Source organism: Branchiostoma belcheri, unplaced genomic scaffold (genome assembly GCF_001625305.1).
Source record: "Branchiostoma belcheri isolate BF01 breed outbred unplaced genomic scaffold, Haploidv18h27 scaffold6, whole genome shotgun sequence".
Lineage (NCBI taxonomy): Eukaryota > Metazoa > Chordata > Leptocardii > Amphioxiformes > Branchiostomatidae > Branchiostoma > Branchiostoma belcheri.
This window is the reverse complement of record NW_017804242.1, coordinates 7,092,744-7,107,238: the sequence shown is the minus strand read 5'-3', so window position 1 is coordinate 7,107,238 and position 14,495 is coordinate 7,092,744. Positions and strand designations below refer to the sequence as shown.

At 39.9% G+C, this 14,495-nt stretch overlaps 2 protein-coding genes across 3 annotated transcripts in view; both read right to left on the bottom strand.

The window, feature by feature from the left end:
* Nucleotides 1-11,268, bottom strand: part of LOC109482502 (cytochrome P450 4F12-like) — a 27,854-nt gene extending 16,586 nt beyond the window's left edge. The window contains exon 1 of one of the 2 annotated variants that reach the window (XM_019785231.1): nucleotides 11,087-11,268. In XM_019785231.1, the coding sequence (XP_019640790.1) occupies nucleotides 11,087-11,257 (171 nt within the window). In that variant the 5' untranslated portion in view covers nucleotides 11,258-11,268. Of the gene's footprint in view, nucleotides 1-1,565; nucleotides 1,578-11,086 lie in introns of those variants that run through there. The other variant, XM_019785230.1, reaches the window with a different exon arrangement.
* On the bottom strand, nucleotides 3,636-8,372 carry LOC109482512 (cytochrome P450 4A10-like). Its single transcript, XM_019785243.1, has 7 exons — nucleotides 8,337-8,372; nucleotides 6,948-7,066; nucleotides 6,128-6,190; nucleotides 5,665-5,791; nucleotides 5,104-5,239; nucleotides 4,479-4,608; nucleotides 3,636-3,822 (listed from the first exon to the last, which is right to left on the bottom strand). The coding sequence occupies exons 1-7, from the start codon at nucleotides 8,355-8,357 to the stop codon at nucleotides 3,636-3,638; spliced, it is 783 nt and encodes a 260-aa protein (XP_019640802.1). The 5' UTR covers nucleotides 8,358-8,372.
* Nucleotides 11,269-14,495: the final 3,227 nt, after the last annotated feature.

The window sequence follows — 14,495 nt, the reverse complement described above, 5'->3', positions numbered from 1 at the left end:
AATCGAGGAAGTGTATGAGAGGGAAATTACTTCCTTATCAGACTTGTATACTAATGCTCTTTACTTGTATCTTTGTTTTCAACCTTGGTTGTCAAGCTACTACACACGTAACTTAGGCGTCTAGAGAGGAGACACGACAAAAAAAACAACAAAATTTAATTATGTTTTCCATGGAGTGTTTGCTGGATTAAATCGGTTCGAGTACCTTTATGTTTTATTGGAAACTCTATACATGTTTACTAATTCAAGTTGAGAGAGAAGTTACAGCATACTAGTCAGCATATTGAAAATAGAGTTCGATGATCTCATACCTCCATGACATGTGTATTGCTTTCATAAATCTTACGCATGGTGATGACCACCTGTAATTGGCTTACATTTTTCACCGCATATATTCAAATTATATGAGGCCATTTGCATATATTGTATCAATTGATCATACTCTCCACCAAATGACAGGGTTATCTTAAGAAATAAGGCTATTCTAGCGTTTCCTCATAAATTATGCAAATGAGGTCCTGATTGAAATAAATTATGTTTAGTGATGTTCACCTTCACTGAACTTCCAATTATGGCAAGTATTAAATTCCCAGCAGTTACAACCATAAAATTGTACCAATTTGCCATTTATTATGCAAATTAGGTCTTCCTTTACATAATATCTGCCAATGATCTTGTCGTTCTCACTAACATATGTCTATAGAGTTTTATAGCCCTAATATGAAATACAGCTGATTTATAGACTTTCCTCATTAATTATGCAAATTAGATCCTGATTTGCATAATTATATTTTGATTATGTCAAGCATCACTTAAGCTACGTACATACCAAAAATCATGATGATCCATCAAACGGTTGTTCAGTTATCCTCTCTCGAATATTTTTAAAGAAACCATCCTGCAGTTCCAGAACAAGCCGCTAGGGGGCCTAAACTCACGTGACTTCTTCCCGAGGACAAGAGCTACCTTCCATCCAAATTTCATGACCCTAGCATGTCCAGATCGCGAGATATCAAAACCGGAAGTTGCGCTGCAGTACCAAGGGAAGCCACTAGGGGGCCCAAAATCTAATCATTTCCAGTTTTCGTCACACCCTACCAACACACCAAGTATGAAACCAATCCATCCAGGCGTTCTTGAGTTATCTTGTTGACCAACAGACGGACGGACATACGGACAGACGGACAGATAAACGCAACTGAAAATATAACCTCCATGACACATTTCATGGAGGTAATAAAAAAACATAAAAAACAAAACATGATTAGTTTTTGCTGACATGCTATTTATTCTATTTTATATGGTGCCCCCCCACACACACACACACAAATTGTGCACCCCATATTTGTTTTTTAGATTGGGTGCACCAATGCACCTACACGTATTCCCATACATGAATTTCGAGCCCTGTTACCATTATTAGTTGAACCTATCGGTCGTTTACAGGACAAAATGTGACTCTATTAAACCAAGGAGCTTTCATCACCTTGCTCTAACGCCACACCAATCTAATCAATATAAAATTGCCCTTTATTATCTTTAGTAAGATAATTTTAGTAGCTTCCTTACAAGATCCCGATGTTGAGAAGACGTCCTGTATTTCTTGAGTCTTGTGAGATCTTGTGAGTGTTCAAATTACTTTCCTTACTTACAACGTCCTTTCATACTAGTAGTATATACACCCTAGCGGTCGTTGGCAGGGCAAGTGTGAATCTAAGGCGGACCATGCCCATATAATATATACTAATACATTAACAGTTAGCCTTGTAAATAAAAAAGTGAACCTATCGGTCGTTGAGAGGGCAAATTGTGAACCTAACGCCACACTTATTACCTCCGTGGGAGGAGACATCCTTCCGCGGAAGGGTTTTGTGAGAGATTTAGATTTTCATGTTCGCAGCTGTTTCCCGCGTTTGGGTGGACGGATTCTTTTGAGACTCGGTATATGTTTTTCTATTGGGCTGCAGATGATGCACGTTCTTTTGTTTTTATTGTATAATATCATTTGTTTTCGGGCGTGAAAATGGTGCCTTTTGGTGGCCCCAAAACACCCCTCTGAGCGTGGAAGTGGTCGCGACCGTTGACCTTTGGCGGTCTGGTCCACGTATATGACCCCTCACACAGAGGGGTGTCAGGTCTCGATAAATTCTTTGTTTAAAACCCTATATTAAAATATACTAGTACAATAAAGAGCCCGGAGGTATAAAATCTCAGATTTTTACTTGTTTAATCAATATAAAATTTAGGCAAGTACACTCGGGATTTGAACATTGTAAACCTATAACATAGGATATAATGTAACATTTTTGCATCAAAAAGTGAAATATTTTATTTTTAACAAAAATTCGTGCAATCGTAATTTACTTCCACTTTTTAAAATATTTCTGACATTTATAGTTGGCATTGTGAGGCACATAGCCAGGTATCCAGTCTGATCGTGGTCGGGGCCGTAAGAGCTCGGGGCCGTAAGAGCTCTGGCCCGCATAGGTTTCCCGGTGTGTATTTCAAGAGAGATTAATTAGCCCTCCACGAACGTGTTGGGGGAAACCAAATCCCCAAGCATACTGTCTCTTATTAGCGTAACTCTCCTACCGGGACGGTCTGTTGCACTGGGCGGGGGAAGCTCTTAGAGCCCCCGAAGGCACAACCTGCCCGAACACCCCAATACCCCCAATCACGGAAGACTGGATACCAGGCTATGAGGCACAAGGAGTGATTTTTAATGAAACTTTTACATTAAAAACATTCGCAAGGCTTCATATTGTGCAACATCCTGGCACTTTATTCCAATCGAATATTATTTATTCAACATGCTTTGAAATGACCAGAAATGTGATCGTTTAAGTGTCGTCCTAATATTACATTATGCAGCTTTAAGTCCAGTAATAAGACATCAAACATTGATATCATCATATTTATTTAAGTAAAAACACCCAGCTAGTAATTTTTATGCATATAGATAGAATGATTATGATGGTTAAAGATTTTAAACAGATTTGATATGCCACAAAAAAGTTTAAACAAACGAGTTTGTGAATTAAAAGCAGTAAAAACATTACATTTACTAATCAAGATGGTGTAATTTTTAAATATGCATGATTTTATATGCAAATGCTCAATATGTAAGTTTTTGTTCTATAGCAAGCAAGTGTTATGCTAACCATTGATTTTAGTGCTATTCATATTTATAAGTATACATTATGTAAAGTATCTTATACTGCAATATTTCTATATAAATTCTATATGAATAAAGGTACACATATATATGCAGCAGTATATATATATATATATCTATATATATATCAAAATGGATTTACTTCCATCATCACAATGCTTTAAGAAAGCTGTCAATATTGCTATAAAAGTGTGCTTTAAACCACAATTTGTATACAACAAAATATTCATTCATTTTCTATCATATATATGTAATCTATTGTACATGTTGGTGTTGTGAACCAGTAAAACCTAGCGCCAGTGTACATGTTAGTCTTGATGAAGATGACAGACAGTCATCGAAACATCGGTTGTGAATAAAACGATTGTGAATAAAAGAACTTTACTATTCAATCACTTAATATACAACCAGATGAAATTATCTATTGACTGGGAATGTGTTTTATAGTTCTACTGTAATGTCACCAGACATCAGGGTTGTGGTGCAGTCCGTACAGGTGAATGGCTACATAGGTGTCCTTCGGGATGGGAACGTCGTTAATGACCGTGTCCTCGGTGGTGGTGCGGGAGATGAGGTGAACGATAATGTGGAGCCTCATGGACTCCTTCATGCACATGGTCAGGTATGTCAGTTTGTTCAGGTCCTCCCTGTCATGTACCAGGTGTTAATATAGAGTATTCTTATAATAATTTTACATAATTTATATATCATTATCAGGTCTTTAGGTTGATGTAACAGTGGGAGATTCATACTGACTGACCCGGCCGATGGATGGGTCTTAAAGACCTTTTCAGCCGAGCGGTTTAGAGCGTCAGCCTGTGGACTGGTGCCCAGGTTTTGTCGTGGGTTCAAAACCTAGCCCGGGACCAGGGGGTTTTATCTGTTTCTACTCGCTCCTCCTGGTTCTTACATTCGTTCCCACACCGGCCCTGGGAGTTCTGGCAAAGAGTGCCGCTCCAGGAATGTCGAATTCAAAACATTCGAGGACGAATCTTGAAAAGAAAAGTGGAGAAGTGTAACAGTGGGGGGTATATAGGTGCTACCAACTGACCCGGTCGATGGGTCTAGACCTTTTAGCCGAGTGGTTAGAGCGTCGGCGTGTGGACTGGTTCCCGGGTTTGGTCGTGGGTTCGAACCCCGGCCTGGGACTAGGGGTTTCATCTGTTTCTACTCGCTCCTCCTGTTTCTTACATTGAGTTATGATGTTGACCTACATAATTACAGATTCACACCACAGCTGCTCCACAAGACCCTAACCGAAATCATACCCTTCTGACAAAGGCAATCATGCTATATTATGTACCATTCAATTGTGCTGCCGTCCCTCCCAGACAGAACTTCCTCCACCTCCTCCTGTACCTTCTGCTGGTGATCAGGGTGTTGAGCCAGGGAGTACAGGGTCCAGCACAGGGTACTGGACGTGGTGTCATGTCCTGGGGATAGAACATGAGGCCCATTACAGGGTGATTACATATGTCGTATAGGCTGTTGCATGATTTTTAGAGTTATAGTCTGGTGGAAACATATAAGAGTCTGAATGCTGACGTGGTCCCACCAGAGGCGGTGAAGCTCATCCTAGAACGGACACATTATTTGTCCATTACTGCTCTTTAAGTTGCTGCCACGTAAAATTTGGTATTGCATATTTTTTATTATCAGATAAATAAAAATTACCCCGTAATCCATGACCAGGTGAAGTCACATTGAAATCACATTGCGTTCAGACACAAATCGTGATGGGGGGAAACCGTTTCGCAACCACCTCTAGAAGTGGTTTGGGATCGAGGCACTTTCAATGTGATTTGGAGCGTTCAGATGGGGCCACTTGAAACAGGTTTCGGGGAAAACAAACATGTAAGGCGCCTTCACTGACTTCATATGAACAGGGCCAAAAATACAGTTTACCAGTTGTGAAAAACACAATTTACCTGCAAACAGGAAGGTGTCCACCTGCTCCCTGATCTCGTCATCTGTCATCCCTCGCCCATCCTCGTCTCGCGCCGTCAGCAAAATGTCGATAAAATCCAGCCTCTTCTTCTCCGCTAATGTCTCAGGATCACGTTCCTAAAACACAAAAATTGAAGCATCCTGATGTAAACAATTCAGACAAGTAGTGATAGACAAAGATGTTGTCTTTTAATCTACCTTTCACATTATATCATGGATAGGCAAATAATTTTGTTATTAGAAAACATCTCCGAGCAAAGTCAAACACATTCATGAAACTGAACTTGACCTTCATCATCCCTACACCTACCTACATACTAAATATCGTACATGCCTTGCTCTTAAATTATGCTGACCACGAATCTATGGAAACACAGACACACACATGCACACGCACACGCACACACACGCAAAGACACACACACAGACACACACACACACACATAGTATAAAAATTATCCTTAACATATTAATGATAGCAAATACCAAATGTGAGTTGTATCTACATGCCGTTAATGGATCAAAGTAAACCATGAACTAACCAGTTCTTCCCTCCTTTTCCTGATGACGGAATTTGCCGTGTCGTGAACAAAGTCACACACACGGTGGAACTCGCGCCCTCCTGGGCTCAGGTAGTAGATGGTGGGAAATATGTAGTACAGGGTGTTCCTGCAAATACAGGTTAGGCCAGACCAAGTTAGTAACTGTTGGTTCTCGGATTCGCCTGCTCAACTTTTTTCTGATTTGCAGAAATGAAGGGTCCAGATTCTGAATCAGCTCCAAAATCACTACATTTAGGCCCAAACAGCTCCTTGTCTTCCATTTTTTTTTACATTATTTACATCTATCAATGCATTGGTTTGATAAAAAGTTCGATAAAAATTTATTGTTAGAATTATAAACCAGCCTGGTATGTTGACGTCATGGCTCCTATCATAGCTTTTGGGGCTAATATGGAATGCCTTAACGCCTGTTTTTAATTTTATCTCACAAAATTTCACTCACTTAATGACTTCAACCATTAAGTCTCCAATCCTCTTCACTGCTTCAAGATAGTCTTCCTTGGTCCTGTGTGGAGGAATTGATATAAAATATCAGACAAGTATGTGGTAATTATTTTTTGGATCATTTTATCAGACAAGTATGTGGTAATCATTTTTTGGATCATTTTATCAGACAAGTATGTGGTAACCGTTGGAATTTTTAAGGCCAAATGCAGGAACCACCCCTCATCCGACTACTAACTTTTGAACAATTTTTAACCTATCTGAATTTCCAACCGTTCCATCTTTCCTTTCCTTTTCTCTTTTGACTATAGATATTCTTATGATTACTATATTAATTTGATGATGATGTGTCTTCGATATTGTATAATGCACTGTTATGTTTTGCTATTTGGATATTCGTAACTTCTTGTTAGGTCCTGTATATTGTATTGACTTGTCCTGTGTTGTGTTGTATGTACCAGTGGCAGCCGCCACCAGCCTTTAGGCTGCCTGGCTCCCACTTGTAATGCATTGTGGCATCACCAATAAAGAAAAAAGAAAAAATGAAATGAAATCATGTTCCTGCCTTATACACCATGTGTTGTACTTTAAACACTACTGTTTGTGCCCTGCCTGTCCTCTGTATAATGGTACGCTCCAAAAAGAGGTCGGTTGTTCTAATAACCGACCACTAATAATCGACCACTTTTAAAATTACGGCCTGATAACCGATGGGAAATGGAGCCTTCTGGTTGGTTCTCGCTATATGGAAATACTATATAATACCTGGTAAGTATGTCGAACCCTGAAATACATTTAATTATTAATAAACTACTAACTTGTCAGACATTCCTCCACCAGAAAAAGCACACTGAAGGATGATCTCCATGGTACAAAGACTGGCATGCTGGAACAGCTCAACACTTTGGTCTTTCCCGTCATATTCTGCAAGCTTTTCCTACACACAAGTGAGAGAGTATTTAGTAATTATATTATTTTCAAACGCCACGAGATACTTGACCAAAACAAACCATGCTATCATTTATCATCTAACTAATTCCACATCATGTGACCCTTTCATTATTTGTTGATATACATTTGTACCAGAGGGTAATCAATGTCAGTAGTTGAACAGTGTCTTCGTAAGCTGCCAGTAGCAGTCAACTCTCAACTTGTGGACAGTAACCGTCAGTAAAAATGTAGAGATCAGTCAGAAAATTCCTAGGAAGCACGATTCAGTACTTGTCAGTTGCATCACAGTGACCGTCGTGACAGTTAGTGCTTTACTGAATTGTGGCTGAAATGAGACTGTCAACAAGCGATCGGTTGCTGACAGTAACATATCAGTACTGGTGGTTTGCTAAGGGTGTGTTACTGATGAATTGTGACTGAAATGAGACTGTCAACAACTGACTGGTGACAGTCACATTACTCAGTAATCAGTACAATCCGTACTGATGGTTTGCTAAGAGTGTGTTACTGATGAATTGTGAATGAAATTAGACTGTCAACAACTGACTGGTGACAGTCACATTACTCAGTAATCAGTACAATCAGTACTAATGGTTTGCTAAGAGTGTGTTACTGATGAATTGTGACTGAAATGAGACTGTCAACAACTGATCGGTTACTGACAGTCACATTACTCAGTAATCAGTACAATCAGTACTGGTGGTTTGCTAAGAGTGTGTTACTGATGAATTGTGAATGAAATTAGACTGTCAACAACTGACTGGTGACAGTCACATTACTCAGTAATCAGTACAATCAGTACTAATGGTTTGCTAAGAGTGTGTTACTGATGAATTGTGACTGAAATGAGACTGTCAACAACTGATCGGTTACTGACAGTCACATTACTGAGTAGTCAGTACAATCTGTACTGGTGGTTTGCTAAGAGTGTGTTACTGATGAATTGTGACTGAAATGAGACTGTCAACAACTGACTGGTGACAGTCACATTACTGAGTAATCAGTACAATCAGTACTGGTGGTTTGCTAAGAGTGTGTTACTGATGAATTGTGACTGAAATGAGACTGTCAACAACTGACTGGTGACAGTCACATTACTGAGTAATCAGTACAATCTGTACTGATGGTTTGCTAAGGGTGTGTTACTGATAAATTGTGACTGAAATGAGACTGTCAACAACTGATCGGTTACTGACAGTCACATTACTGAGTAATCAGTACAATAAGTACTGGTGGTTTGCTATTGATAAACTCACGATCATCTCTTCAGCGGCCATGTTGTAGACGCTGATGTACTGTTTGAGAATGTCGAAATGGAACGCGGGAGTCAGAAGACGTCGTTGAGCCTTCCAGACAGGACCATCACTCAAGACCAGGCCGTTACCTATCAACAACAATAACAACGACAGACATCATTCCCAAATCTGGAAAGATTAGGGAATAACCTAATTGCCTAATCTAGTTATTCTCTAATAACTACGGATAATTAGTAGATATCAATTTGTGCAAACGTACATGTGTAGCCTTGACGATTATGCACATGAAAATCATATTTTTACTTCAGTTACTTGTACCAAAGTGCTATATTATAACTTTAAAGATAATTACATTTGGGGCAATAAAATGTGATGATGTCACCCATATGGTCCATAAAATCATATTCATAACCCTTTTGTATCCACTGCAGGTATCAATATTCAGTAAGACTGCAGCGTTCTTTCTAAATTTCTATGTGAGAAAATGATGGAAAGTTAAAATGCCAAATTAGCCAGTGAGGAAACCTAATACATGATGACACACCAAAAGTACTTTCGTAAGAGTTTAAATCTACAACTGTACAAAAATACAAATTATGATTTCATGTTACAAATTGTCAAATGTAAAACATTAAATATCAATACACAGGGTTTAAACAATGAGGTTTTCAATCGGATTGAAATGTCTTCAGTTTGACAGTTTTAACAGTAAAAGTTTGACAGTAAGTTAAATATTCACAGTCAAAAGAAATATTGTGTTTCTTACCCAGCCAGGGTCTCAGATGATCGTAATCCTGAGACTTCTTGGCTAAAAAAAATGATGCACAAAAGAGATCTTGAGGATATGATTATGAATACATCATGATCATTCAAAATAATAAGTAACGAAAAATTTAATTACTATATTTAAAAATTGATTGACCTGAATAGTATTGTATGTACTATGTAACTTGTTTGTTTGTTTGTTTGTTTGTTTGTTTGTTTGATTTTTCAATCAGAAAAAAATGAGGCCGGCAAATCTGAAAACAAACTATCAAGACATTAAATTGTCAAGTCAATCAAGACATGGCCCCCCGGCTACCTTCTCTCGCCAATTAATACCCTTTTTATGCCGATTTCTACGATTTATTCAGCCTGCAAAAGACGTCTGGTGGAGACCACCAATGTATACTTACCGGGAGCCTTCAGCAGCTGTTTAATTGGTGCAGGATGAGTGAGAGTGATCAGGGGCATGTAGCCGGGCATCCACAGTGTGTGAGCACGAGGGTGTTTCTCCACTACATCTCTTACCATGGCCAGGTATTCCTCACCAAATCCGTCACCAATCTGCAAAAAGTGCAAAAGACTCTAAAGTGCTGTACATAGACCATAAAAAAATATCTGTATCTGTATAGCCGGTATAACTGCCCTTCGGAAAAATACACCAGCTTCAAAGGCTCGCTTTGCGCGGCGGCAGCTGGCTACATTTGTGCCACCGAACGACTTGTTACATCTAACCTTTGAACATCTAACCCTGAACATTGTTTAAAGCTAATATGATAATGCCCCTACTGTACTTAGTGAAAGCAAGTTCTGCAATAGTTCTAAGGAAAGAATGGGTTTTCGAACACCTCAATCCTTGGTTGATAACTACTAGTACTTAAAGGCATGACACTCACTTACTATAATGTGATATATGGAATTAATACACCCAATTATGCTTCATGAAAAATTTCCAGACAATGCTTTAAACGGTGAATTAAAGTGCTCATGACACCAAAATACTATTAATTGGCCTTATCTGATCGTAGTTGACATAGCCTGATTAAATCGCTTTTGCCGGCCGCCCAACATCCAGCCGGCCCCCTTGGGTGGCGGACTATGTAGGGAGCCCCCCCGGAGCTTGGGTTACATAGGCTATAGTTGACATAACTGTTTACATATATAATCAATACACACAGTTCTCCTGTTACATTCGAATTTTAACTCGGAAAAGTCGGCACAATTCGTTCCAAGCAGACTTTATGCAGCTCTAAATTTTATTTTTGCATTTTTTCCGGACCTGACATCACAGAAATGCAAAAAGGAAACATAGAGATGCAAAAAGAGATGCCCAAGGCAGGCGATTGGTAAGCTAAATGTGGATCCGAACAAAGTTGAAGTCTAAGCATCTTCAAAACAAAAAATGCACTTTTGGAAGGTTGTACAAACTCCATTTCTCATGATCAGTCATGATTAGAATCAACTTTAAGTGAGATAACTTTCAATATTTATACATATTTTACATTTGGCATCATGTGATCTCTAAACTAAATGTCCAGATATGATGGTAACTTCAATGGTTGACACTATGCCTCTTGGAAAAATGAAGAAGACTCTCTCTTATTGGGCCTAGGAAATAAAATGTTGTGTTTCCTGTTTCAGTCCTGAAAAAATTTAGGGTCGGTAGGTAGGGATTTTTTTTTTCTTTTTTTACTACACTTTGGCAATCTCTAGTGATTGAACTTGTTTAAGAAAGAAAATTTGCATGAGGACACTTATATTTTCAATGTCAATGTTGGAAATCCAAATCGTACGTTTCATCACTCAGCCGACTCCGGTGTCAGATTAAGGTAAGGTTACGTAGAAAAAGGTCAATCAGCTAAAAAAAAGTCATGCCCCTTGCACGGGTCCACCAAAAAACCTGGCTAGGTTCATCAATTTTTTCTAGGGTCGGTCGGGAAACAGGAAATACAACATTTTTTTTTTTCCTTAGGCCTTGAGGACCTCACCAAATGTAGGTTACAATACAGCCAGTGGAAGGGCGGGCAGGGAAAATTCAGTCCAGTACGGATGTCCCGAATGTACTTCTTCAGGAACTTCAGGACCACGAACACGAGATACGCGGCGACTGGAACCGACACTCCGACCGCAACCTCCCATAGACTGACTCCTGTCTTCATGGTGTTCAGCTGTTCAGCTGAGTGGGGAAAAAAATCACAGATTCATTCAATTCAATTTATTTATTGAACCAGTAATTTGACAGCTCAGGTCATTTAGGCCTTTTCAGGTAACATATAAAAATACACACAACAAATACACAGTACATAAACTATTACTAAATACAACATCCTAAACATCAACTGGATCAAGTCCTGCTCATGATCTGTTTAAAAGTCCTGAGTCAAGTTCCTATACATGTATCTGCCAACAATCATTTTCTAAACAAAAACTATGATGCAAATGTGCTGATAACATACTACCTTACAATACTGTTAATTACATGTTACTTTAATGTTCAGGGTAGCAAAAGTTTGGGGTCTGGGGAAAATGGACATTCGTGGTGGCGGCAGGTGCAGCAAAAAGAAAGTCGTCAAATTATTTGTACAGAAGTGACCAGGAAAACCATGAATATATATAAAAATACTGCAAAAAAATTGTGACATACAGCATGCCCGTAGCCAGAGGGGTTCAGGGGGGTTCGAGGCTTTCAGAGGACCCCCCCCCCCACAAGGCTCAAAGGTCCACTGGACGAATATTCAGATTCCAGACGTTACATCTGTATCTATATCGGTACAGCCGCCCTTCAGCGTAACACACCAGCTTCGCAGGTACACGGCGCGGCGGCAGCTAGCTATATCACACTCGGTTGGGTTAAGGCAGCCTATGGCCAACTATAATTAGTATTTCATACATATGGCTGTAACTTTTGATAGCTTGGTCGCATCACAACTTAACTTCACACAGTTCTAGTAGTACTTGAAACACATTGAATAAAGGTTATTTTGTTTTTACTACTTCTGAATTTTTGGGTTAAAAATCAACATTTTGGTTAAAAAAAAGCTGTTTACTTCATGGCTTTACGCCCAAGCGGTAACAACACCTTTCATCATGATATTTTGCAAGTAGAAAGCCAACCCCCTATTTATTATTTTTGTCCGAGGCTATTTTGTTTTAAATGACAGTTACATTGTTTTTTTGGGCCAAAAACGACAGAAACGGCTATTTTTCTGTCATTTTTTGTTAAATAATCGCCACAGTTAAAAAATTTCGACTTATATGCAAAATAGCCTCGGACAATTTTGATAAAAAAGTGATAATACGTAAACATGGATTACTCTAAAGATGAATTATGTTGTTTTCAGCTGGGCGTAAAGCCGTTTAAGTCATACTCCGTGAATAAAATGCGTAACAACGCGGGTTTACAGGGGAAACATACAAATGACCGCCGGTAACCCCGAATTCGAACACACGTTCTATTCGAATGACGTCATATCGAACATGGTGGAACATGATTCGGGTTCGAAACATGTTTGTGGCAATCGTGCAGACACACGGCGGAACTCGAACATGAATATCAGCCTAGGCCGCCTTAACCCAACCGAGCACGGAACGACTTATTACACTCAATCTTTGCACATTTAAGTGCAGGAGTTGTTTAAAGCTTTCTGGTGATTTTGCCCCAACTGTGCTTGGTGGCAACGAGTTCCAGTCTACGATAGTTCCGGGGAAGTACGAGTTTTTGAATACCTCAATTCTTGGTTGATAACTCTGATATTTGAAGGCATGTCACTGTTTCTTGTTCTTTTCTGGGCCAGCGCTGGTACCAGATACTTAGTGGTTGGTACGTCCACCAGTTTATTAGTCATTTTGTACATCATGCACAGTCTGGACATTCTACGTTTGTCTTCCAGTGACCCCCACTGTAGGTTTCTTTTCATTTCCGTTACATACATGTAGGTCAGCAAGTCCAGACCCTGTGGTAGCTAGCGACATTAGGGAGCGGGCGACTTTTGCGGAGGATGGCACCCAGGCTAACGAATTACAAGAAATTCACATAGCTGATGCTTGCCAGATTCCAGAAAAGTGGGACCTTTGGTGGCTTATAGATCTCAGGTCCTGGTAACCACGCCAAGTCCAGTCAGGACCGGACCGTTTTTTCCATCAACCCAATTGAACTGGTTGGACAGCCTGACACCAATTTTGACACTACACAAAAACTTCAGGAAACCAAAAATCATGAAGAAATTCATTGTTTGCTGTGTCATCTTGCTCAAAAGTCACCTTCGAAATATAAAACCGCCTCTGCACAGATATTTTTTCATAGAAACTTGGGCTGTAAGTTGTAATATTTATCGAAGGCGAGGGGGCGATTGTCCGAGGGTGGGGCTAAGGGACTGTACGATATTTACCGGGGAGGGAGGGCCGGTCGTCTGAGGGGGGAGGGCCTAGGAAAAAAATTGAGCCGGGGGGAGGGCCTGGGAAAAAATATTTTAATTTGGGGGAGGGCCTAGGTAAAAAAATTTTCCAAGATCCCTTTAACTCTACATCGTTTTTATACACTTTCAAAACATGATTAAACGTCTGTCCCATATATATCGTAGCGATTTGACAGTCATTGGAGTCGGCAGAATTTTACGTTCCAATAATATCCATCCCTATTATTATAATGTATTCGCCCAAATCTCCAACAGTCCCCTTCAAAATCTTGCATTTTCGCCAGATTACACAGCCAAATTACATGGATTAAAATCGCGTCAATCGCGGCAATCGAAACGATACCGATCAAAAATGTAGGGAAGGCTTGTCTGAAGATTTTGAAAATTAATTTCCGCCGTTCAACGCACCCTTCCCAGTGGTGTGCGTTCGTCGGCAAATGTCCCGCTGGTCCCGCCTCGCAACTCGCTCGAACTTCTCGGTGTGGATGTCGGATGTCGACGGATTAATTTGGACTATTTTTCTTAAACCAAGGACCGGACTATTTTAACATTTATATCTATGTCCCTCCAATGTTAATTGAAAACAACACGTAACTTGGCAATATTGTTTCCCTGTTTGTAATAAAATTGACGCGGAAGAAGTTCGTGGACGAAAGGTAGGCTAGATAGAGGATTTTTTTCGATTACACTGACTGACCTTTAATAACGTTACTGACTTTATAGCTCGATGTACCAGCGAAATTTGTGCTGCCAAATTTGCCCCTCAACATGCAAAACATGGGTTGAAATTCAAAATTTTTCCGGGGGGCACAGGGGACATGCCCCCCCCCCCAAAAAAAAGCCAGGCCTACTCGGGCTCTAGTGGCGCCTTCGGCGCTTCACGCGGGAAAAATTTTCCATCAAATTCTCGTCCTCCCCATACTAAATTTCACTCTCTATGATTCACGCCGGGGGGAGGGCCTAGGAATTTTTTTTCTGCCGG